Source organism: Aulostomus chinensis, chromosome 18, assembly GCF_037954235.1.
Source record: "Aulostomus chinensis isolate RoL2024-O1b breed Wild chromosome 18, RoL_Achi_v1.0, whole genome shotgun sequence".
In the NCBI taxonomy this organism is placed as follows: Eukaryota; Metazoa; Chordata; class Actinopteri; order Syngnathiformes; family Aulostomidae; genus Aulostomus; species Aulostomus chinensis.
In genome coordinates, this window is record NC_141337.1 from 20143619 (window position 1) to 20168490 (window position 24872).

Below are 24872 nucleotides of genomic sequence, written 5' to 3' on the forward strand. Positions count from 1 at the left end.
TGTACTGTATATATATATATATATATATATATATATATATATATATATATACAGTATATGTATATACATATACATATCATATATATAATATACATATATAATACTGTATAATGCAGTGATTATGTGACACGGAATGAACCTTTACGTTTATTTAACATCCCGCTGTCCGCTTTCGAAGGGTGGGATCTCCTCGGCTGCTTTGCGCATGCGCGATTAATTTGCTGCCCGGACGCAGAGGGGTGAGGGTCTCTGCTCCTCTCCTGACTGCCGCGCCGCTGGAGGCGGTGATCGCCCGTGTGTGGCTACTTTCGGGCGGAGCAGGAAGAGCCCACTGCTCGCTGAGAACATGAATTGCGGAACAAAGACACGTGCTCTTGCGTAAGTCTCCGAATGTCAGAAAAGTCTCCAACAACACCAGGAAAAGTCGCTGGATTTGTCGCTTTGGACAAAAAAAGTTGCCATGGAGAGTTGGGGAGTCGCCAAGTTCGCAACACTGCTCGCCACACTCCAGCCCAGCAGGCGGAGGTCCTGCTGCTGCGAGGTGGGCGGACCTTGCCTGACTGGCGGCTCCAGTGACCAATGAACATGTTATAGACGTCATCCAGGTCTCCACGTGGAAGCAGGAAGTGCGGACCCGGACTTCCGGGTTAATTCTGGACAGCGATGGCCGAAGATCCGACGCTGTCACTCCGGGTCTCGGAGATTAAGGACCCGACGGTTCTGTTCGAGCGCTACGGCACCGCGGAGATCCGGCGCGTGGAGCGGCGGGTCCGGGGGGAGATCGAGCAGAAGAAGGAGGAGCTGCGGCAGATGGTGGGGGAGCGGTACCGGGACCTGATCGACGCCGCCGACACCATCGGGGAGATGCGGCAGTGCTCGGAGAGCGTAGTCCGCTCCATCCAGGACATGCAGCGGTACTGTCTCCGGCTCAAGCAGAGCCCGGCGGGACTGAGCCGCCGCGGCCCGGAGGTGAGCCGAAACGGAACCAGCCCTAAGAGCCAGCCGGTCCACCTGCACGGGGCGCGCTCATGACGTATTCATGTCAGCTCTCAGACTAACACGGTACAATCGGGTCAGAAGCGCCGCCGCACAGCACACCCAGGTGTGTGTTGTAGACCCGGTCCAGCCCTGGCGCTGCGCACCCCGCGGTGGCTCCTGCTGCTGTGAGATCAGCTGACGTCACATGAATGTTCAGTGACGATGTTGTTGAGAGAGGGTTGGAGGACTGTCGGGGGGGCGGGCCGGAACTAGGCCAATACAGCCTGATAGGACCTGGTGTGTTTGGAGCATGTAACACGTGTGTGTGTGTCGCAGGTCTCGGGACAGTGGCAGGAGAAGTTCTACACCATGGCGTCTCAGATCAAGCTCCTCCTGGAGATCCCAGAGCGGATCTGGAGTGCCATGGAGGCGTCCCAGTACCTGCAGGCCACTCAGCTCTACCTGCTGTGCTGCCACCTACATGGTCTGCTGCAGCTGGACGCTGCCACGGGGGGGCACTACAGTCCCGTCCTGACCCGCTTCCCCATCCTGGTCCGGCAGGTCGCCACCACGGGACACTTCAGGTAGCGGAAGCTCTTCTGGGTGTCTGTGGGGAGTTGACGTGTCATTTAGAAGGTTGGACTTTGGGAGAGGGAGGCGGGGCCTGTCTCTATGTAGGTGCCGGCGGTGTCCACCCCCTTTGTCCTTAACTGTGTTTAACCTGTTGCTGCCTGGGACCCCTGAAGGTTTCGCATGTGTCAGAGAATCAGATGCTCTCACGTCTCAGTGATGTGGTTTGGTGCTGGGAGAAAAAAGGCTCTGAAACGGTTTGTGAAGTCTCTCAATGGCACTCACGCCTGAAGCTGCCTAGTAAGCCTCCGTCACACCTTGAGGACGGGGCCAGCACTGCTCCTTCACCTTTCTGCTGGGATTGAACTGGCAACCCTCCTGGTTGATGGCGTTGATATGGTGTCCTTCCCATCTCCAAGCATTCTTGGCACATGCTGCCACAAAAGCCCGTGGCAGCGTGGTTACAGTGTCGAGAGTGAGATGGAGAATCCCGAGAAAGAATCCCATTTAGACCAGTAAGCACCTCAATGTTTTTTCCAGGTCCACCATTCTCCTGGACAGCCGGTCCCTATTGCGGGGTCGGGCGGTCTCGGACCAGGCCATCGCAGAGGCCTTAGTGTCCACCATGCTGCTTGAGGACAGCTCGCCACGCCAGGCTCTTGCTGACTTCCTGTTGGCCCGGAAAGCCTCCATCCATCAGCTGCTCAACCAACCCCAGCATGGTAGCTGCCCACTGTCACCCCCAATGTGTATGCAGTAATACTTGGAAGGACGTATTCATCGGCAGTGGTTTGTATCCAGGTGCGGGGATCAAGGCTCAGGTGTGCAGCCTGGTGGAGCTGCTGGTCACCACGCTCTTCCAGGCCTATGCTGTCTTCTACTTGCCGCCAGAGGGAGGTGCCAGGCCGGGGGAGGCCACGCTGAGCTGTGGGATGCTCTTCTCCATCTTGGAGAATGTGACGTCCACCACACCAGGAGCAGGTTGGTAGAGGGCTGTAGCAGCGGTAACACCCATAGCAGCGGTAACACCTGTCGCAGCTGTAACACCCGTCGCAGCTGTAACACCCGTCGCAGCTGTAACACCTGTCGCAGCTGTAACACTGTAGCAACTGTAACACCTGTAACACCCGTATCAGCTGTAACACCTGTAAAACCCGTAGCAGCGGTAACACCCGTAGCAGCTGTAACACCTGTAGAAGCTGGGCGGGGGCGTTGACACTGGATATTGAAGCGATCCTGATTCAGATTTCTCTTGGTCATCGTGGAGGTCCGTCTGGACTGATCTGCTCCTCCCCCACACTCCCTTTACACCGATGCTGTTTGTGATGCAGTGTGTCATTGTGTTAATGCTCCCATGTCGAACACACACTTCTTGGTGGTTCTGCTCTCATGGTTCCTGGCAGCCTTGAAAGACCTTGAGTGAGATGCGGCTCTGAACTTGTCTTTGCTTAGTTTAGCCAAGTTTATGTTCTGTAGGTTTGGGGAGTCACACTGGGCCGTGGTCATGGTGACATCATTCAGACTGCTGATGCTGACGTGATCATGAGCCCGTCAGTCACGTGTAGGTTTGGTTGACTTTGTCAGGTGGTTCTAATCATGTGATCTGATCCATCTCCCCAGCTAAAGGGAGGAAGGTGTTACAGGAAGACACGAGTACAAGCAGCTGGTTCAAGTACCTGCCCCCCTCCATCACAGCGTTCCAGCCGGCCCTGCGGACCCTGGCCCAGCCTATCCAGAGAGAGCAGCTGCGTGACAGTCTGCAGCAGTGGATCACCACGTAAGCTGCAGCCGCTCAGGATGCCGCTCCCCACAATTTTACTTCCTGTCTACTCAGAGAACAGCGGACTGTCTCCAGACTGTCTTGCAGCATCAGCTATCCTGTTTGCTGCCCATTACCCACAATTCTGTGCAGCTTTACTTCTAAATTCATGTTTTGCTTCATTTTCTGTAAATTCCCTGAGACAAACAACCACTGTCCCGTCTCATGACTCGGCTGGGAGCCAAATATGGATTGTTGTCATAAGAGATTGAGGTTCATGATGGTGACCGTGATGTCAAACATAAACATGCCCAACTGTCAATCAAAGATGCTTTGAAGCTAGCTTCAGGGTCAGTTCAGCTGTCAAATGTCAAATTTTTTTTCCAACACACATTCAGACCCTAATAATCAATTACAATCGCTATTGTTGGGCAGCCCGGTGGAGCAGTGGTCAGCACTGTCGCCTCACAGCAAAAAGGTTCCGGGTTTGAGTCCCAGGATCTTTCTGGGTGAGTCTGGATGTTCTCCCTGTTCCTGCTGGGTTCTCTCTGGTACTCCAGCTTCCTCCACAGTCCAAAGACATCAAGAGGGGACGAGGCTGATTGATACTCTAAATTGACCGTAGGCGTGGCTGGGAGAGACAATGGTTGTCTGTCTCTATGTGTTGGCCCTGCCATGGACTGGTGACCTGTCCGGGGGGAAGGTTGCTGGGATAGGCTCCACCCCCACCACCCTGAACAGGAGGAGAGGGAGAACATGGAGGGATGGATGGATGAGTGGATGATGTATGGATGGATGAGTGGATGATGGAATGATGGATGGTTGGATGAGTGGATGGATATCGTTGATCACAATTTTGTTCAAAGGTGATCATCCTCTGTCTCCTCTGCCCTCAGCTGTAAGGAGGATATCTCCCGAGGCGTTGGTGGCCTTCTGGTCTATGTGAAAAGCTTGAAAGGGCTGGCGGCCATCAGGGACGCCGTGTGGGACCTGCTGTCCACAGACTCCATCAGTCAGCACTGGAGCAGCGTGTGCCAGCGGCTGCTGGAGCAGCGTCTGGCCGTCTGGGACGACTTCCTGCAGCAGCTCTTTCTCCAGCGCTTGCAGGTCGGTGCTCTCCCAGCTTCCCAAGGTTTCTCAATGGCCGCCCACTGGCTTCATGCGCGTTCACCCCTCCTTGAGGTCTGCTTACTGACTGCAAAGGTCCAATGATTCCCTCTCCCATTTCCATCAGGCCATCACCAGAGAAGAAACAGAAGCCATTTCTGCAAGCTCCGTTCAGCTCCTCACCTCGGCCCTGAGAGACCTGGAGAGGCAGTCCCTCCATCCCTCCACAGCCACCAACCCCATCTCAGGCCGGGGGGCCCAGTACGAGGTAGACGTGGCCTCATTCTTGTGGTCAGAGTCTCCGGGGGACCTGCTGAGCGATGCCAGCTGGGTCAGTGTTTCCCAGCGGGGACAACAACAGCAAAAGAGCGGCTTGGCCATGAAGACCCAGGCCCTGACCCCATGTGTTCAGAACTTCTGCTCCTCTTTAGACGCCAAGCTGAAGGCCCGGCTTGAAGACCTCCAGCACTACCTTCCCTCCCAGGACGTAGGTAGGCTGGCTCCAGACCTGCCAAGACCCGCATGTCCCCTGTCACATAATACAGTACAATAGAATATTTTCTCTCCAAATGAACAGTTCACCTTCTCTGACACGTCTCCTTCTCTACTTGGTGATACCTGGTGGTCCGTCTCTGTCTCCCCAGGGTCCGACTCCGTGTCACAGACGGCCTCAGGACCCCCTGAGGGCTTGTTTGACTCCTCCTTCAACCGCTACACAGACTCGCCGGCTGTGGAGGAGGCACTCCGTGAAGGCTGCCTGGCCTGTGTTCACCACATCCTGTCCGCCATCCGCTGTGAACTGGCCTCAGCCTCACCAAACCCCAGCCAGGCCCGCCTGAGCTCAGTCCTCTTTATGGCCAGGCTGTGCCAGTCCATGGGGGAACTTTGTCCCAACTTGAAGCATTGCATTCTGGGAAAACAGATGGGGTGTGAAGCCACATCTAGAGGAACCCCGAGACAGGGCAAGAAACTGGGTAAATCCCGCACTGCCCCAGAGGTCAGCCCTGCTGAGGCCAAGTGGACAGGTCTGAAGGAGGAGCTTCTCAACTGCAGCATGGAAGCCTACCGCATCTGGAGCTCCGCTCTCTCGAAAGTCAGACACCGTCTACATGCTCATGGATATTTGTGATCTTGGTGAACCTTCTGCATGCTGGACAATATCTATCTGTCTGTGAGGAATGTAGACGGATGATTGGCTTAGAGGGAATAGGGAGGAGGAGTCATGATCCTGGCCCCGAGGCCCCGGTTCCACTTGCCTGGCGGATCAGTGACAAGAGAAACATGGCGCTGCTTTCAGTGTCCTAGCTGACAGTTTGGGTTCACAGGGTCTCGGTCCTCACGTCCAGCAGCCAGTAAACCTGCTGTTAGCCAGTCAGCCGTTAAAAAAGTTTAGCATTTGGCAGCTACGCAGGGTGATTATCAGGAATATTGTGGTCATGATTGAGATCATGATTTCACTTTTGTCACACAGCTGCTCCTTCATCTACATGTGGCAGCAGCACACTCAACAGATGGTACGACCTGATGTTCTCCATCAGGCTTCATGGGCGTCAGCCTACAAGTTATGCTAACAGTTTGTGTTCCAGGCTCTAGTTGTGCGTCTGCTGGACGTGTTGCTAGCAAACTAGCGTCTGTGTGCTTGCATCCCTCTGCAGTGATGTAATGCCTCGTCCTGTTGCAGGTGCTGCTAGATAAGTTTGGCAAGTGTCTTCACGCTGAGTCTGCCGGTGCCATCTTAAGAACTGCAACAAACTGGGAAGATCTGGAGATCCAAGAGGAGGCTGAGTCTGGGACCAGCGTCACATCCAAAATCCGTCTTCCTGTCCAGGTCAGTCATGAACCAGGCCCGCTGACCTCTCACCACAAGCAAAGATCTGATGGGAAACTTTGTGTCCTTGCAGCCATCTTGGTTTGTTCAGTCACTGCTGTTCCAGCTGTGCGTGGAGGTGAACAGGGTGGGGGGCCACGCTCTGCCCCGTCCCACCCTGCAGGAGCTTCTGCAAACGTGTCTGGGTCAGGCCTTGCAGTACTACCACAACCTCGCCCAGCAGGCCCACGACACAGTAAGCGGCATTCTCAGTAGTAGGTTGGAATATTCCTCATGAGGTCAAAGGTCATATTTGACCCAGGAGCAGCTGACAAAATCCTACCTCCAGGTGTTAATGAAGGAAACACGAGGAACAGGAAGCAGCAAGAGGGAGGGACAAGTGGGACAGAAGAGGAGGATTCTGATCAGTGACAGGAGGTGGGAGGGGAGGCAGGAGGAAGAAGAGGATGCAGGGTAGAGGAAAGAGGAGAAAAGTGGAGTCTTGAGTTACTGAGACCCCCCCCCCCCCCTGTGTGTGTGTGTGTGTGTGTGTGTGTGTGTGTGTGTGTGTGTGTCAGGAGAGTGTATTCCCCATGACTCAGAACAGAGCCTTGCAGTTGTTGTTTGACCTGCGGTACCTGAACACCACACTGGGCAGAAAAATGGAGGAAGGCAAGAGCTCGCGATCCCACCAAGACCCCAGGTGACACCCCGACTCGCACTGCTCCCATGTCAGTCAGGGACTCTTCTAGACCTGAGTAGAGCCACAGAGGATCACAAAAATCCGTCGCTTCCAAGTTTATAACCAGTGGGTCAGATCCCAGCAACTGCAGCTTGTGTCGTCTTTGAGGAGAGAAGACAACACAAACATGCTCAATGTCGCTGCTGCTGCTGTAGTCCTGGGAACAGCGGTCCAGGACTGCTGTTCCCAGGACTCACTTAGAGCTACGGGATGTTCTCACCTGACCAACATTCACATTCACTAACCCTTAAAGACGTTACGTAGGTCTGAATCCACACCCCGATCCCTGAAACCTGGAAATCCTGCTTTTTTCAGAGGTTTGTAGTTTAAGAAGGTCTACCTGAATATTGCCTGTGCTGTGCTTTGTGTTCTCCAGGTTCCAGGAGGTCTGTGATTGGCTGGAGAGCTACATTGACCCTTTTGATCTGGACGTGTTCACGCTGCCACTCAGTACGAATCTCAGCCGGCTGACCCAGAGGACCTCGGTACTCTCCGCCCCTCAAATCATCACTACACACAGCAGAGAGCTCGACCAGCGTGAAGCCTTGGTCATGTGACAGACAATGTCCCTGTCAGGTTGATGCATGCAGGCTGGTCCTGTTTCAGGTGCTGCTGGGGCTGCTGACGGGCTCAGAGAAGCAGTTTGGACAGAGGAGCAGCAGCGTCAACTCCCAGGAGGCCTACAACGTCCTGCCACTGGCCAGCAGTCAGATCAGGTCAGAGGTCAAGATTGCAGCTGTCACACAGAACTAAGCGTGTTTCCCTCCTGTCTTTGATCTTCAAGACTCCAGAATGCAGAAAGAACCAGCCACATAAATGAAGCTTGAAGCTAGCAGAGAAAGACAGCTAGCAACAGCTAAACTGTCCAAAATGGCGTGTAGACTAGCTCTCCCGTATGATCCAGACATGTCATCAGTCATACACAACAAGAGCGGCGTTCCTCGTGTTGTGGGGGTGCTGCGCTGCTCTCCCCTCCTCTGCCTGCTGCTTGTAGGTTGCCTCATTAGCGCCTCCCCTTGCTGCAGAGGGCGAACTACAGGACATTTTTGAGATAACCCAGCAGGGATTGTTTGGAGATACCTGAACACAAAGACTCAGTAGGAGTGGCCTTCACCTGGTCAGGTGGTGTGTTGTGGCTCCATCAGAGAGCAGAGCGGCGACTGCTGAAACATCAGTGTGTTGTACTCCACATCTGGGTTGTATTAGAGGTTTACTGCAGTTATGACAGAAGTACTGTTGTTGATTCAGTTTAGCTTCTTCTCCTGTTGAACTGTCGGCTGATTGGACTGTCCTGGCTGCTCCGCCCCCCTCAGGTTCGGGTTGCTGCCTCTCAGCATGTCCAACGTTCGTAAACCCAAGTCGTCTCCTCAGAGTTCCTCCGGCATTCCTCAGCAGCTGGTGAGTGTTTGGTCCATGATGGATGACCTCTGCGTGCGTGCGTGCGTTTGTGTCCAACACTGGGTAAACGTTGTCTGTTACACCCTCTGCCTTCCAGACACTCTGAGCTCAAGAAGCCCAGGCAAGTTCACCTGTGTGTGTGTGTGTGTGTGTGTGTGTGTGTGTGTGTGTGTGTGTGTGTGTGTGTGTGTGTGTGTGTGTGTGTGTTGTCAGTAGTCCAGCAGTGTGGCTGTGTTATTGTGATGGTAGCGGTGCTGTGGCTTCAGTGCTCCCCTGCTCTCACTGATGTCACTAACCTGCTGTGTTCCCCTTCGCACCGTTGCCCCGGGCCAGTGAGTCCTGGTGAGCCCCGCCAGCCTGCCTGTCCTTAGGGGAGGAGCCTCCTCAGCCCTCATGGATTCACTCCAAGTACATTTCTACCATTGCAAAAAGTAACTCCTATAATGAAAAGTAAAAGTACGGCTGATGTGTGCAAACACCCAGCCAGTCACTGACCACATGGAGCCGGTTGTCGTGTGGTGGCGTTGTAGTTTGGTCCTAACAGAGTTCCTTCAGTGCCCATGAGACTCATGTGGGTGTATGTCAGAAATGTTGCTCCAGTTTCAAACTGGTGCACGTCCGCCAACATAGAGATGATCCCGGTAAACCAGTGTACTCTACTGGTTGACCGTGCACTGGTGTGACAGGCCCAGACCGCTCAGAGTGCTGCTCTGCACACTTCACCATGTCAGGGGCCAATCAATCAGCATCACAATCACAGAAAAAGACGTTCAGAACTGGAGTGGCTCCTCCCACCGAGCAGCAGTTCCAGGCACTGTCGCCCGTGTGGGCCGCAGTCGTCGACAGCCAGAAAGAAGAAGAAACTTTTGTACCAGCAACATGTTGAAGTGAGACTTCTTTGGTACTTTATTGCAGATTATAAATCTAAAATGTTCATTCTTGAACGCACGCCATTTCTACGCTGACACAAAATGTTTGTTCCTCGACTGAAGCTCCGCCTCTACATCTATTTAGCTGCTCCGCATGCGCCATTGAAGCTTGAATGTGGGCGTGTCCAGGGCGGGTTGTTTGGCGGACTCACAAACAATGATAGAGACAATCAGGTGTAGAAGGAGCGTGCGTGTGGTGTATAAATCAGGGTGGTTTTGCTGTGCACCACTGCCTCTGCTGACCAGAACGCAGCTTGTCTGAGCGAAAAGTTCCTGTCGTCTAACGAGAGTTCTAAAGACCGGATGGTTCTAGTTCCTGCTGTGTAAAAGCGACGGTTGTGGACCAGGACCAGGTCTAGAAGGGTGACCAGGTCATTTCCTGGCGTTGTGACTCTCCAGGCGAGCCTCAGCTCTCTCTCTGTCCTCCAGCAGGTGCAGTCACCCGCCGCCATCAGCGACGACAGCTTCCGGCCGGGCAGCCTCTTCAGACAGCTGGCGGATCAGGACGAAGACGCCGCCGCCGCCGCCCCCTCGCTCTTCAAACTCAGCTGGCTGTCCAGCATGGCCAAATAACCTGCGGCTGCTCCACAGTGCTTTGGCCTTTGTAAGATGTGTGATGTGAAGTAAAGGTGCGTGTTTGGGCGAAGCCTCGTGTGATCGTTGTGTGTGGGAACGCAGGCGAGTCTCGCCGCGTCTGCAGCGGCGACGTTCCAGCTCGTTTATCCAGAACCTGCAAAGATTCACATCCTTCTACTCCACCATTGAAGCAATAATCTGACACCTCAACACCCGAGAGCACAAACAGCCCGACGCCGCCTCTTCTTCATCTCATTTATTGCATGTAGACAAGCGTGATCTCAGCTCAGCGAACGCACGCCGCTGCTGTGATAGAACCACGGAGAGCAGAGAACTACAATAAACACACAACTACAATACCTGATGTACACAGTAGAGGGAGATGTATGCAGTAAAAGATGGAAGTACATGCAGTACCCTGACCAGCTAATTTGTGACGGTGTCGGGGGTGAGGGCCACGTGTTGCGTGATGAGAACCGTCGGACCGCATACAGGAAACCACTTCCTCTCCTTACGAGCTCATCCAAGCACCTACAGTATGTAACCATGACAACCAGACAAACATGCTAAAATACTTGTTGACATGATATGTAGAACCCTACACACACACACGTGCGTGTGTGGGATTTTACTTCTTCCTGTCTATTTTGCTCATCATGGCCTTGACATCGACGGGGGCGGAGGCAGCGGCAGCCTTGGCCTTCTCCGCCTCCTCCTGCTGCCACAGGATGATGGGATGGATGCCGGGACTTCGGTTCTTCGCGTTCTGCTCCAGCTGAGATGGACTAGAGTGAAACGCAAACATGTCCAGGTTAGACTGGCCGGAATGTTCTAGCAACTCTGTAAGGCAAGATACACGTGTTCCCTTGGTTCTCCACAAGTGCTGGAGAACATTGAAACGTGGTCAGCTTCTATTCATGTCAAGTGGCTTCAAGGTACCAAAGGAACGGGTTCTGCTCCGTTCAGGCCACCAACCTGAAGTTATGTGCCTCGGGGCTCTGCGCCTTCTTCTGGATGTCCTTGTAGACTGGAGACTTGAGGTAACGGAAGAAGGTGTCCTGCAGCAGAGCAGAGCAGCTTCATTCACCCAGGCACAGCTTCATGCTGGCACTTCTACACCGGGACCCTCAGCGCCTGAGGGTCTGAATCGTAATGGAGACCAAAATGATGTGAAGGGGTCCCGAGGGAGAACACCAGAACACGTATGGCTGTGGAGTTGGGGGTTGACTGGTGTTTATTACTGGTTTAACATGTTGATTAGCTGTTAGCATCGTTCTCTCCTCGGGTTCGTGGTTCATGTCGTCATGGTGAAACACCGTCAGGGCCTGAACCAAATAAAGGAACCTGAACCTGCCTCTGCCTTCAGTCGGTCATGTTGACACAGGCAGCCATGACAGACGTAAGCGTGACATCACACTCAGCAGCTGGAGCGCCACGGCGAACGTCACCGCGACGTCAGAAGAAGCAACAGAACAGAACTGCGCCGCTCCCGCGTACGTCAGCATGAAAGGGTTAATCCACTCACAATTCTTTGATGTACCACAAAGGCTGACACATGAAGCACCGTCGACACCTCACGCTGCAGGTACCACAGGGTGGGGCCTAAACTTCACGCGCACGCACACACACACACCTTTTTCATGAGCAGGAAGACGTGTGTCTGTGCAGCCTCCAGCACGTAGCGGTGAGGATGCTCCAGGCCTTTGACCGTCAGACCCATCGTCCTGCCGTCGATGTTGATCCAGCGGGGGGCGCCAGGGGCCAGGAAGGTCCTACACACACACACACACACACACACACACACACACACACACACACACACACACACACACACACACACACACACACACAGTCACAAAGTCAAAGGCACATGCATACTGGTGTGATACTGGTATGTTATTCTAGCAATCACTGGTGTGTAACTGGTGTATTCTGGACCAGGACCAGAACTCTGTCCCTCTCTGCTTTGCCTTACTTGAAGATGGTCTCAGCCTTAGTTGACATGGAAGATGCTGTTCCCCACTTCAGCTCCTCAGCTGCTTCCCAGAAAGCCAGGTTCTCCCCTGGAACATAACACACGCACACACACACACACACACACAGCAGCTATGTAGCTGTGAAACTTGTTCTTTCTTCATCAAAAGCGTTCAGGCAGTGATTGACTGGTGAGTCTGACTCTTGAGGGTTGTCGTGTTTCTGAACGGTGAATTTTACTCTCAGAACGTTTGTTTATAACGTCCATGTTTTTATAGTGCAAAGGGTTAGAGACTCAGTGGCGGCATGTCGTTGTCTTTCCTGCCTTCTAGCCAGAAATTTCACTTAGACTTCAATGGAAACAAGTCATGTGACTTGACAGCGACACCCTGATTAGTTTTTAGTATTGTATGCATATAGTTTTTCCATCCATTGTCATCTTCCGCTTATTCCTTACTAGTAAGGGTCGCGGGGGGGGGGGGGGGGGCTGCAGCCTATCCCAGCATCTATGGGCGAGAGGCGGAGTACACCCTGGACAGGTCGCCAGTCCATCACAGGACCAACACATAGAGACAGACAACCATTCACACTCACAGTCACACCTACGGTCAATTTAGAGTATCAATCAGCCTCGTCCCCTCTTGATGTCTTTGGACTGTGGGAGGAAGCTGGAGTACCAGAGAGAACCCACACAGGAACAGGGAGAACATGGAGACTCCACACAGAAAGATCCCACGCCCGAGCCGGGACTCAAACCCGGAACCTTCTTGCTGTGAGGCCACAGTGCTGACCACTGCGCATATTGTTTTTTAATTTCTAAAATAAAATCAATCATCCAAACACACTGTCAAACACACACAGACCACCTACCACTGAACTCCTTCTTGAGGAAGACTTTGAAGTCGTCTCGACCTCGCAGGTCGACCAGCAGCTCAAACAGGCTGAAGGACCAACGTTCCACTCGCATCTTAGTGGGAACATCAACTCTGGACACGCAAAGGCCAAGTCACTTAGTACAAAACTGCATCTGCAGAGGAGGAGGATTCCTGCTGGACACACCAGCATCCTGGACCTGAGCTAGCTGATGCTAACACTCCCACCCACCACCAGCCATTGGGCTAAGCTAACTAGCCTGGACCTGAGCTAGCTGATGCTAACACTCCCACCCACCACCAGCCATTAGGCTAAGCTAACTAGCCTGGACCTGAGCTAGCTGATGCTAACACATCCCACCCACCACCAGCCATTGTGCTAAGCTAACTAGCCTGGACCTGAGCTAGCTGATGCTAACACTTCCCACCCACCACCAGCCATTGTGCTAAGCTAACTAGCCTGGACTTGAGCTAGCTGATGCTAACACTTCCACCCACTACCAGCCATTGGGCTCAGCTAACTAGCCTGGACCTGAGCTAGCTGATGCTAATACTTCCCACCCACCACCAGCCATTGTGCTAAGCTAACTAGTCTGGATCTGAGCTAGCTGATGCTAACACTTCCCACCCACTACCAGCCATTGTGCTAAGCTAACTAGTCTGGCTCTGAGCTAGCTGATGCTAACACTTCCCACCCACCACTAGCCATTGTGCTAAGCTAACTAGTCTGGCTCTGAGCTAGCTGATGCTAACACTTCCCACCCACCACTAGCCATTGTGCTAAGCTAACTAGTCTGGATCTGAGCTAGCTGATGCTAACACTTCCCACCCACCACCAGCCATTGTGCTAAGCTAACTACCGTGGGTCTCAGCTCAGTAACTGAAATGACAGAATTGATTCTGTGCTCACTGTCTCATGTTGAGGGTCCAGTAGGCATCGTGGTCGGTCTGCCAGGGGTTGCTGGGTACACAGGGAGCCAGGAAGGGGTCATGGTTTTTGTAGGTGGTGATGTACTTGACCAGTCTGCAGGGACACAACTGTTATGAGACGGCTGAGGCCTTTTGGTTGGTGAAGAGTGAAGGACAAGAAGTTGTTAGGGGTGTCAAAATTTTCCAAATCTATGATTCAACTGGACCTCAGGTTTTTAGGTCATGACTCAGCGGGATGTGACCGCTGACATCAGAGGTTCCATGAAGACTGTCATTTAAACATACAGGCAACATAAAATGACACAAGGACCACAGTTTTGGCCACGTGGTCAGACGTAATAATCTAAAACATAAAGACAAAACCCAGGGCACTGAGAGAAACAGTCTGTCAGAGGTAAGGGGGCCATCTAGTGGCTGCAGTTGTCACTCTTGTACCTGGTGGCTGGAGGGAACCAGGAGGAGGGACACCCTTTGCAAACCCACCGACAATGCAACCAAATATGTCAAGAAATGTCAACTTTTGAAATGCTTTCTGACTTTTATTCACTCTTCAATAATTGTTGCATTGTTTTAGCATGAATGGATATATGACATCTTCAGCGAGCTACGCTAGCAGGAGGAGAGAGCAGCGTGATGGACGGCACAGACTTCATGACATCACCAACGACGTTTTGACTGGCCGGCAATCAGAAAGCACGGCAAACAGCATTGGATATGAGACATTATGATGATGATTATTATGACAATCAATGATGATTTTATGATTGATAATAATTGTAATTATATTTTATAATGATGATAATGACAGATAAGAGGTACTTACGCTCCAAGGGACACACTAGATTTGACCTTTGACCTCATGATGGCTTGTTGATAGAACATGTTCTAGAATTAAAGAGAGACACAAAATACATAAATAAAGTGTGTACTTGTACCTTTAACTATTCTGAGATCCCTCCACATGTGTTGAGACCTCTGGGGTCACTCACCTGCCGCCTGTACAGGTCAAAGGTGACTTTCTGAGGGGACAAAATAATTTGATACTGGGAACAACAGAAATACGGTTCCACATTGTTCCATACACAGAGAACCACAAACTCAGAACACTGACACATACGTGACAGGCCCTCCATGACCGTACCGGCTCACAAATCCACCGAGTGAGCGAGCATGTGAGTGAGAGAGTGAGCGTGTAAAGCTGTGAGTGAGCGAGCAAGTGTGTGAGGCTGTGAGCGTGTAAAGCTGTGAGTGAGCGAGCAAGTGTGTGAGGCTGTGAGGGAGTGAGTGAGTGAGCGAGCAAGTGTGTGAGGCTGTGAGCGAGTGAGTGTGTGAGGGAGTGAGCGAGTGTGTGAGGCTGTGAGTGAGTGAGGGAGGGAGTGAGTGAGTGAATGAGTATGTGAGGCTGTGAGTGAATGAGTGAGGGAAAGAGAGATGGAGGGAGGGAGTTAGTTAACGAGTGAGTGTGGGAGGGAGGGAGGGAGTGAATGAGTATGTGAGGCTGTGAGTGAGGGAGCGAGAGATGGAGGGAGGGAGTTAGTAAACGAGTGAGTGAGTGTGGGAGGGAGGGAGTGAATGAGTATGTGAGGCTGTGAGTGAGGGAGCGAGAGATGGAGGGAGGGAGTTAGTAAACGAGTGAGTGAGAGATGGAGGGAGGGAGTTAGTTAACGAGTGTGAGGGAGGGAGGGAGTGAATGAGTATGTGAGGCTGTGAGTGAGTGTGTGACTAAGTGAGTGAGTGTGAGTGAGAGAGTCTTTGAGTGAGCGAGTGTGTGAGTGAGCGGGTGATCGAGCGAGTGAGTGAGCGAGTGTTTGAGTGAGCGAGTGAGTGAGCGGGTTAGCGAACGAGCGAGTGAGCAGCTGTGTGTGTGAGTGAGTGTGAATGAGCGAGCGAGTGAGTGAGCAAGTGAGTGAGTGTGAATGAGTGAACGAGTGAGTGAGTGAGCGAGTGAGTGGGTGATCGAGCAAGTGAGTGAGTGTGTGATTGAGCGAGTGTTTGAGTGAGCGGGTGAGTGAGTGAATGAGTGAACGAGTGAGTGAGCGAATGAGTGGGTGAGCGAGCGAGCAGCTGTGTGCGTGAGTGAGTGAGTGAGCGAGTGTTTGAGTGAGTGTGTGAGCGAGTGAGTGAGCGAGTGAGTGTGTGACTGAATGAGTGAGTGAGTGAGTGAACAAGTGTGTGAGGCTGTGAGCGTGTAAAGCTGTGAGTGAGCGAGTGAGTGAGCGAGCAAGTGTGTGAGGCTGTGAGCGTGTAAAGCTGTGAGTGAGCGAGTGAGTGAGCGAGCAAGTGTGTGAGCCTGTGAGCGAGTGAGTGAGTGAGCTAGCAAGTGTGTGAGGCTGTGAGCGAGTGAGTGTGTGTGAGGGAGTGAGCGAGTGTGTGACGCTGTGAGTGAGCGAGTGTGTGAGGCTGTGAGTGAGTGAGGGAGGGAGTCAGTGAGTGAATGAGTATGTGAGGCTGTGAGTGAATGAGTGAGGGAGCGAGAGATGGAGGGAGGGAGTTAGTTAACGAGTGAGTGAGTGTGTGAGGCTGTGAGTGAGTGTGGGAGGGAGGGAGGGAGGGAGTTAGTAAACGAGTGAGTGAGGCTGCGAGTGAGAGATGGAGGGAGGGAGTTAGTTAACGAGTGAGTGAGGGAGGGAGGGAGTGAATGAGTATGTGAGGCTGTGAGTGAGCGAGTGAGTGTGAGAGTCTTTGAGTGAGCGAGTGTGTGAGTGAGTGAGTGAGCGGGTGATCGAGTGAGTGAGCGAGTGTTTGAGTGAGCGAGTGAGTGAGCGGGTTAGCGAACGAGCGAGTGAGTGAGCAAGTGAGTGAGTGTGAATGAGTGAACGAGTGAGTGAGTGTGAGTGAGTGAGTGAGTGAGTGGGTGACTGAGTGGGTGATTGAGCAATGAGTGAGTGTGTGATTGAGCGAGTGTTTGAGTGAGCGGGTGAGTGAGTGAATGAGTGAACGAGTGAGTGAGCGAATGAGTGGGTGAGCGAGCGAGCGAGCAGCTGTGTGAGTGAGTGAGCGAGTGTGTGAGTGAGTGTGTGAGCGAGTGAGTGTGTGACTGAATGAGTGAGTGAGTGAGTGAGCGAGTGAGTCTTTGAGTGTGTGAGTGAGTGAGCGGGTGATCGAGCGAGTGTGTGATTGAGCGAGTGTTTGAGTGAGCAGGTGAGTGTGTGAGTGAGCGAGTGAGTGAGTGTGAATGATTGAACGAGTGAGTGAGTGAGTGAGCGGGTGAGCGAGCGAGAGAGTGAGCAGCTGTGTGCGTGAGTGAGTGAGTGTGTGAGTGAGCGGGTGAGCAAGCGAGTGAGTGAGCAGCTGTGTGCGTGAGTGAGTGAGTGTGTGAGTGAGCGAGTGAGTGAGTGAGCATTTGAGTGTGTGAGCGAGTGAGTGTGAGTGAATTGTTAGAGTAACTTTTTTTTTAAATATTCATTTTCTATAACAAAAACAGGATTAAATGTGTTCATCACACAATTATAGAATTAAAAAAAAAACTGCAGTCTGTTGAAAGTACTGCAGTACTGACCAGTACCACAGTTTCCTGGAGGGACTGAAACATACAAACAAACACAGGTGTGGTTACCACGGACGATCTGAGTCTAGGACAAACACATCTGTCTCTTCTCTTCATCTATCACTTCACTCTCATCCTCATCAGGTCAAGGAAATCTGTAGAGAGAAGAGAGATAAGGAGCACTAAATGGAGAAGCCTCAGCCCAGGACAAACCAACCAATCACAGGCGGGCGCCGTCACCGCTGACAACCTGACGCAGGACATCTGCCTTCTACTGCTGAGGAGACAAGCTCAGAGAAATGTCCCTGTAAGCTCCAGTCAGTTTGTTAACAGACCAGGTGACTTCAATCTGATCCGTGTGTGTGTGTGTGTGTGTGTGTGTGTGTGTCTACTGACCTGTTACCTCCTCTGTGTTGGGATCAATCAGACGTTCTGGACCACAGTCCAGAGCACTGTGAGTTCGACGCTGGACACAAAGGAAAGGTGGATGACTCTCTGTCTCTGTCTCTGTCTCTCTCTCTGTCCTTCTATGTCTCTCTCTGTCCCTCTCTCTCTCTGTCCTTCTCTGTCTCTATTTCTCTGTCTCTCTGTCCTTCTCTGTCTCTCTCTCTGTCTCTCTCTCTCTGTCTGTCTCTCTCTCCCTGTCTCTCTCTCTCTCTGCCTCTCTCTGTCTCCCTCTGTCTCTCTCTCAGCAAATACAGTTTCATACATGTGTGTAATTTATTTAGATCATGGCATGTTTGTCATATTCTCAAACTTCTACATGTAGAACACACACACACACACACTGACCGGTGGCCTGTTTACGATCCAGAAGGCTCTCTCCTGGCAGTCAAACACCACACGATCCGGCTTCTGCCTCTCCCTCCCTGCCCTGACACACACACACACACACACACACACACACACACACACACACACACACACACACACACAGAACGTTCGTGAGAGCTCACTCGTATAGACACATGTGAAAGGAGGCCTGCTCTAACTGCTCTGGTCTAATGGGGAGGGGCTACTGAGGGCCTAAGCTGCCTCCTGGATTTAGTCCTGCAGGACTGACCGGTCCCGCCCCACCGCTCTTGGTCTCTGCTCACATTTGGCTTTTTATCCTGAAGCAGGTTAAACTGATGCATGTAGGATAAATGTGATACATGAATAAAGCTGACGTGAGCGGTACAGGAAACCTGCTACCTGGGCTGCGGTTCCACCCCAGCCCTCGCCACACCTGCCATGGCATCAGAGAGAACGGCGCCACAGAACTAGAATGTACTTGACTGATCTGAACCCAACAAAACCATTTGGATCAACAAAGTAAGTAATAATCCACCTTTATTTGTTTTGTAAACTACAGCTTACCTGTGGGGGTGTGGCCTGATGCTGTAGAACACACCTGCACCATGTGCTTGGCACAGGTGACCTTGGCCCTGCTTGTATATGTCAAGAGTTTGGTGTAACGGCCGGGTCCTCACCACCCTAGCAGCTGCATGACCCCGTCCCTGCTCTCATCCACTCTAGAGATGGAGCCTAAGGTACTCCGGAGGGACAGGATACTGCTGTTATACGTACTTGTACTGCTCAGTGGCCTGCATCACGATGAAGTCCCACTTGTGGTTCAGCCACTTATGGAGGTGGTTGTAATGAGCCTGTTACAGAGAGAACATGAAGCAGTGACTGGAGAACACGTTCTTTCATGTTCCGTCACAGTGACCTGTTCACCATGAGGACAAGTTTATCCAACCAGCCAAGCTGGGAGCTGTCTTGGTCATGACTCTGATGATGTCACAGTGATGTCAACAGTCTCAGCTTGAGCCTGGAGACTACAGACGTTGTGGCTGTAAAATGGAGTTGTGGGGGGCATTTGAGAGGCAGCCTGGTGGAGCAGTGATCCTCACTGTGGCCCCCCAGCAAGAAGGTTGTGGGTGGAGCCCCGGCTGCAGCACGGGGTCTTTCTGTGTGAGTCTCCATGTTCTCCCTGTTCCTGCTGGGTTCTCTCTGGTACTCCAGCTTCCTCCACAGTCCAAAGACATCAAGAGGGACCAGGTTAATCCAGACTCTAAATTGACAGTAGGCGTGGCTGGGAGAGCCAATGGTTGTCTGTCTATATGTGTTGGCCCTACCATGGACTGGTGACCTGTCCAGGGGGAAGGCCGCTGGGATAGGCTCCACCCCCACCACCCTGAACAGGAGAAGAGGGGGAACATGGAGGGATGATGGACGGAGGGATGGATGATGGATGGATGGATGGATGGAGGATGGATGAATGGATGGATGGATGGATGGAGGGATGGATGGAGGGATGGATGAATGGATGGATGGATGGATGGATGGATGGATGGATGGGTGATGAATGGATGGATGGAGGGATGGATGGATGGATGGGTGATGGATGGATGCAGGGATGGATGGCTGGGTGATGAATGAATGGATGGATGATGATGGATGGATGGATGGGTGATGGATGGATGGATGATGGATGGATGGGTGATGGACGGATGGATGATGGATGGATGGATGGATGGATGGATGGATGATGGATGGATGGATGATGGATGGGGTGCATTCCAAACTGTAAAAATGCTGCCTCAGCACAGATGCCATCTTGTCTCGTCCAGGGCGGCCTGTGTCGTAGGCAGCAGCGAGCTAATTGTGCTGTTACCTGTAAACCTGCCCAACATTAGAAAATGTTGCTGAAGTCCAGACAAACATGGATTTAGATACAAATTTAATTTTGGGGCCTTTTTCACTTTTCCTGCACGATGGAGAAGTTTGCCTTTCTGCATGTTTTGCTTGGATCTGGATCACAACATTTCCCTCAACATGAACAGCTTCTGCCAGAAGTCCTTCAGGGCAAACTTCTCCTGTGTGCTTATTTATTTGAAGAGCTTCAAACGACTGAACACTGCTGCATTTCATAACTCCATGACCAAGTTGATGACGACAAAAACCAGGTTCGGCGTGTTTGCATCTGCAGCTGATCAGCTACGTTAGCTTAGCATGCTAACACAAGCAGACTCATGTTAAACGTTAACCTGAGCACCACTCGGAGCACATGTTAGAAACCAACATGAACCTGAGTCTCTAAGTCCAGGTAACCTGATGACTATGATGCAACTATGATGAGGTTCAGATGGAAATTTGAAGCATTGTGATCAAGAGAATCCCAGGCAACACAGCCAGGCTCTCCGTTAGCAGCCAGAGGAGCACCTACCTGCTCGTACGCCTCCAGCATGCCTTTCTTGCGGATGTTCCTCTTGGCCAGGTAGATGGCTGCAGGGCACAAGATGACGAGAGACCACAGATGAGAGAGGATGTGAGGAGGTGAGTGATGGAGGGTTGGTGCTGGCGCTCATGTCAGCAGAGACTGACTGTGTGTCTGCACCCACCGTAGTCGATGTCCTCCGCCACCCACTTCTGTGTAGGCCAGAAGTACGGAGTCTAGAGAGGGAGAGCAGGTGGAAGGTGTTAGTCCTGTTGTTGGACTGTGTGACCCTCATGTCTGAGCTGAACCAGGCTCAGGTGCGATTCCTAACGGCAACATGGCCAAAGGACCTGAGCGTTGCTTCTGCCAATTGTTTGTCGGTAGCAGGAGTCCACCAACTGTTCTGGGCAGATTTTGAGCTGCTCCCAGGGGGGCATCTTCCTCCAAGGAGGAGCCTGCAGCTCTGCTCAGGACTCCTCAGCATCACTCAGAGTCCTGCTGTCCTACCGACCCAACACCGCCACCTCCTGGGGGAAAGGGCGACTTTCCAAAACGTTCTGGAGCTATTTTGAGACATATATGATGGTTTCACTGTGGATTTCCTTTCGTTGACATGGTGATTACTTCAGAGGAAGTATGGCCTGAACACTTATAGGAGGAAGCACCTCAGTTCAGCCAGTCTTTAACTTCCTGTTTACGATAGAAGTGGAACAAAGTGTTTCAGTAGGCGTCTGCTGCAGGTGATCACTGCACATTACTGGTCCTCCTGGAGGTGGACCAGTAGCTCACGTCTCAGTCAGGATTCCAACCAGAGATCCTTCACACTTCCAGACATCCCACTGGAAATGGGTCTGACTCTTTCAGAATAAAAGCTTTGACATTTTGATAGTTGACATCAAAGCTTTAATTCATCATCTTACTAATTATGCTGTCACATATTAAAAACTAGTTTTTTTACTACTACTACACACACACCAACACACACACACACACACACACACACACCTTCAGGTGTGGGGGGCTGACCACGCAACAAACACTCTAATGCAGTGCCACAAATAGTTTTGGGGTCAAAAATGTTGGAAATACAATATCCAGTATGTGCTCAGTACTTGTGGGATGCAGTACTGTTAGCGGTAGGACTACCTGACGGGATCATGACCGTCGTCATGTGACAGCAGGGAACCAATCAGACCCTAGCTACTCACTGGAACGCTCCTCTCTTTGCTCCCATCTACACATCAGTGATGGGGGATTCTCACCTGGAAGCGGTACAGGCTGGCGTCATTGCACAGGACCAGCGTCTTGTGGTTCTGCAGGGGGTAGATGTAGCCGTAGGCCACCAGCATGGTACCGAAGGCCTGAGCCTCTGTAACACACACAGGATGGATCAGGGAACCACGTCCAACGTCTGCTGTCCACTAACTGACTGGCAGGTGGAGTGAGATGGTGTCTGACAGGCTGGTCTGAGCTACCTTCCACCGTTGCCTTCATCTTGCTGGAGAGCCACGCAATGATGTCTTTACCTGTGGAGAAACACACTGTTAATGAAGTGTGTGTGTGTGTGTGTGTGTGTGTGTGTGTGTGTGTGTGTGTGTGTGTGTGTGTGTGCACCTGGTTCTTATTACCCATGGGAGACCTTTCCTTCTATAATCATTCACCCTATCAGGACCTCCAGTCCTTGTGGGTACCAAAGACCGTCCCCATGCAGAACAAGCTAGTTTCTGAGTTCCTGGTTAGAATTGGATTGAAGGTGTGAATGGAAGTCAGGATCAGGATCAGGCATCAGTGTGTGTGTGTGTGTGTGTGTGTGTGTTTGTGTGTGCGCGCGCTGTGTGTTGATGTCTAAAGTGCAAGTAGTGGTTCCATATAGGCAAGGGTGGAGGGCTGCAGGTGGAGGGCTTAGGGTGGAGGGTGGAGGGCTGAGGGTGGAGGGTGGAGGGTGGAGGGCGGAGGCTCCCGAGTCTTGATAGGACCCCAAGGTATCAACTCTAGGCAACAACCCTTCAGTGGCGCCTGTTGTCCCCAAAGCTGTGCAGGGGAGGAGGTGGCGATGATCCCATCACTGTGATTCACATGCTGACCTCTGACCTTTCACCCTCTGCTCTTTGACTGGATTAGCAACCGTCTTTGGCTCCCTAAAGATCCTCCCACATCTCATCCAATTGCATCTTTCTTTATATAGCTGGTGTGATCGGCTTAGACAGCCGTCCTCTCTCAGTAGAGTCCCAGCAGTCCATCGGACAGAGCCTGAGAGGCCCAACAACAAAAACAACAACAAAAATAACAGCAGCAGCAACAACAACAAATGACAAAATAACAATAACAACTTAACAACAACAACAACAACAACATAAATGACAACAACAACAACAGAAAGAAGCACTTGCTACTTCAGTTACCAGCAGGTTGTAGTTGGACAGGAATCATTTCAGAATAAAACATGGACTGGTAGTGAAGACAAGAGCACTCTCCTATTTTTTATGAAAGATGCCAGCCAATCAGCAGCCAGAGAAGTGTCACTGCCACACTTGTGCATCATAAATGAGTGACGTTTCAAGTTTTTTTTTTTTCAAACTAGTAGTTTGAAGGCAGGAGTGCGACCCACAGCACCTAGAGGTCACTGGATTGAGCCTCTATTGATTTTACCTCCCAAAACAACAAACCATCATTGAAGGCAGTGTGTGTGTGTGTGTGTGTGTGTGTGTGTGTGTGTGTGTGTGTGAATGTGTGTGTGTGTGTGTGTGTGTGTGTGGGTGTGTGTGGGTGTGTGTGAATGTGTGTGGGTGTGTGTGAATGTGTGTGGGTGTGTGTGAATGTGTAAATGTGTGTGTGTGAATGTGTGTATGTCTGAATGTGTGTGGGTGTGTGAATGTGTGTGTGTGTGTGAGTGTTATAAATGTGTGTGTGTGTGTGTGTGTGTGTGTGTGAATGTGTGTGAATGTGGGTGTGTAAATGTATGTGTGTGTGTGAATTTGTGAGTGTGTGTGTGTGTGTCTCACCAGTGATGACATGCGGGATGGTGGTGACGTTGAGTTTCTGCTGCGAGCCTTTAACGCCACTCTTGGGGTCCTGCATCTCCACCATCATGGCCTCCAGCTGGAGACAAGGACAGGGACCAAGATTCCCCGACATTTAAACACGTCTAGTTTACACAGACGCTACGATGACATCAGCGGTCAGCAGCACAATAGCTTTAGCTCGTGGTCGTGCTTTTGTGTCATTTCAGACATGAGACGTGAGCTTTGGCATCCTCAGGAGACACAAAGCAGGCTGGACTTCTGGCCGCCTTCGAACATCCAGGCTTCTTCTCCATAAATGCACACAAGCGAGCCGCACTCTTACGTCTTTGCACTCCTTCTAGGTTGGAGTTGGTCTTTCTAAAGCATCGTCGCTGAGCCTGTGAGCCTGGTGCTGTTTGTGATGGCAGTCAGGTAAGATGTTCCTCTCTAGGGAGGCTCCGCTTCAGAGTGAGCCGGAGCCGCTAAACAGGCTCGGGGGGGACGGGTGGGATGTGATGGGTTCTCCTCCTCTTACAGTCTCAAGCGACTTCCAGTGAAATAAGGAGGAGTTGACAGCGACCGCTGATGTGAGACAGGAAGTGTGACTGGCGGATTTAGGATCTGCTGCTCTGAGGACGCTGGTGTCCCAACTCCACACGCGTTAGGTGGAGGTCGTCAAGCAATCAGACATCACTTCCTCTCATCAGCTTGTTTTTCTCTTGTATGAGAACACAAACATTTGCTGTGAGATGAAACAGCGGATCTCAGTCGGAGGAACGGGTCAGGAGATCCTGGACCGTCTCAGCAAGCCTCATAATCTCACCTAAACCACTTTACTCGTTCAGACCCGTCCTGTAATTGGAAAATACGGAGAGTCTAGAAACCTTCAGCAGGGTGAAATCTGCTGTTGGAAACCTGGAAATTCTGACTCTTTAGTCGCTGCCCCCTTGAGCCTCACGTCTGACCGACAAACGCGCTGGTGGCTGCCGAGGCGAGTAACATGTCATCAAGATGAACACATGATGCCGTGATGATTCGTTTCTCCGTCCTGAGTGGAGGACTTGCACAGAGACTGCACGGACAAGTTGCCACAGTGAGCATGAGGATTTTCACCCACCTTTTGGAGACAATGTATACGAGGCCGGAAGTGCTGTCCCCGGTTTGGACGAACTGTTCTAATGGTCATGTTTGCAGATAGGAGAAAATAAAATCAGAGGAGAGAAAAATAAAATCAAAATCCAGTTGTGAAATTGGTTGCTGACAGAGATGTGTGTGTGTGCAGGCAGGAGATGTGAAGCCGCTGGTCATGTGAGGGGACTGTAAGACAGGATGGTTTTATCCTCCAATCAGCTGCAGGCGGCCTCACCGCTCCTCCCAGGAACCACAGAGGAAAGCTTGTTAACGTCTGTGACGCAGGAATCCCATTAAACCCAGTAGGTCAGTTTAGGTGGCTGACAGCTGCCGCCACCACCACCAGAAGCTTGGTGGGAGAGGAGAGCTGAGGAAGAACAGCACACTCAACTCTCCACAGAGAACACA

The 24872-nt window shown here is 51.8% G+C and overlaps 2 protein-coding genes across 4 annotated transcripts; one reads left to right on the forward strand and one right to left on the reverse strand.

The window, feature by feature from the left end:
* The first annotated feature begins 281 nt into the window (after positions 1-281).
* Positions 282-11318, forward strand: cog1 (component of oligomeric golgi complex 1). Of its 3 annotated transcripts, XM_086183870.1 has the most exons (16): positions 283-969; positions 1315-1562; positions 2089-2270; positions 2350-2529; positions 3169-3325; positions 4204-4414; positions 4542-4905; positions 5059-5507; positions 6096-6242; positions 6316-6477; positions 6800-6924; positions 7340-7448; positions 7570-7679; positions 8277-8361; positions 8459-8482; positions 9723-9813. In XM_086183870.1, exons 1-15 carry the CDS (start codon positions 664-666, stop codon positions 8465-8467), a joined length of 2844 nt encoding a protein of 947 aa, XP_086039996.1. In that variant the 5' UTR covers positions 283-663; the 3' UTR covers positions 8468-8482; positions 9723-9813. The 3 variants fall into 3 exon arrangements, with proteins under 3 accessions (XP_086039995.1, XP_086039996.1, XP_086039994.1); XM_086183869.1 differs by lacking the exon at positions 8459-8482 and having other exon boundaries at positions 282-969; positions 9723-11318; XM_086183868.1 differs by lacking the exon at positions 8459-8482 and having other exon boundaries at positions 9720-11316.
* rgs9a (regulator of G protein signaling 9a) lies at positions 9330-24647 on the reverse strand. The gene is made up of 17 exons (XM_086183871.1): positions 24451-24647; positions 23334-23430; positions 21807-21857; positions 21594-21700; positions 20516-20567; positions 20341-20399; positions 18699-18775; positions 17922-18003; positions 17533-17595; positions 14632-14661; positions 14466-14527; positions 13623-13736; positions 12711-12826; positions 11842-11929; positions 11500-11638; positions 10842-10924; positions 9330-10651 (listed from the first exon to the last, which is right to left on the reverse strand). The coding sequence occupies exons 1-17, from the start codon at positions 24517-24519 to the stop codon at positions 10495-10497; spliced, it is 1446 nt and encodes a 481-aa protein (XP_086039997.1). The 5' UTR covers positions 24520-24647; the 3' UTR covers positions 9330-10494.
* Between the last annotated feature and the right edge of the window lie 225 nt (positions 24648-24872).

Bases quoted from the DNA above. Each gene is read 5' to 3' on its own strand.
- cog1 (XM_086183868.1), top strand. From the start codon at position 664: ATGGCCGAAGATCCGACGCTGTCACTCCGGGTCTCGGAGATTAAGGAC. The intron at 970-1,314 runs GTGAGCCGAAAC...TGTGTGTCGCAG, and splicing joins TGAGCCGCCGCGGCCCGGAG to GTCTCGGGACAGTGGCAGGA. The intron at 2,271-2,349 runs GTAGCTGCCCAC...GTTTGTATCCAG, and splicing joins GCTCAACCAACCCCAGCATG to GTGCGGGGATCAAGGCTCAG.
- rgs9a (XM_086183871.1), bottom strand. From the start codon at position 24,519: ATGACCATTAGAACAGTTCGTCCAAACCGGGGACAGCACTTCCGGCCT. The intron at 11,930-12,710 runs GTAGGTGGTCTG...GTTATGTTCCAG, and splicing joins CCTCAAGAAGGAGTTCAGTG to GGGAGAACCTGGCTTTCTGG. The intron at 11,639-11,841 runs GTAAGGCAAAGC...GTGTGTGTGTAG, and splicing joins AAGGCTGAGACCATCTTCAA to GACCTTCCTGGCCCCTGGCG.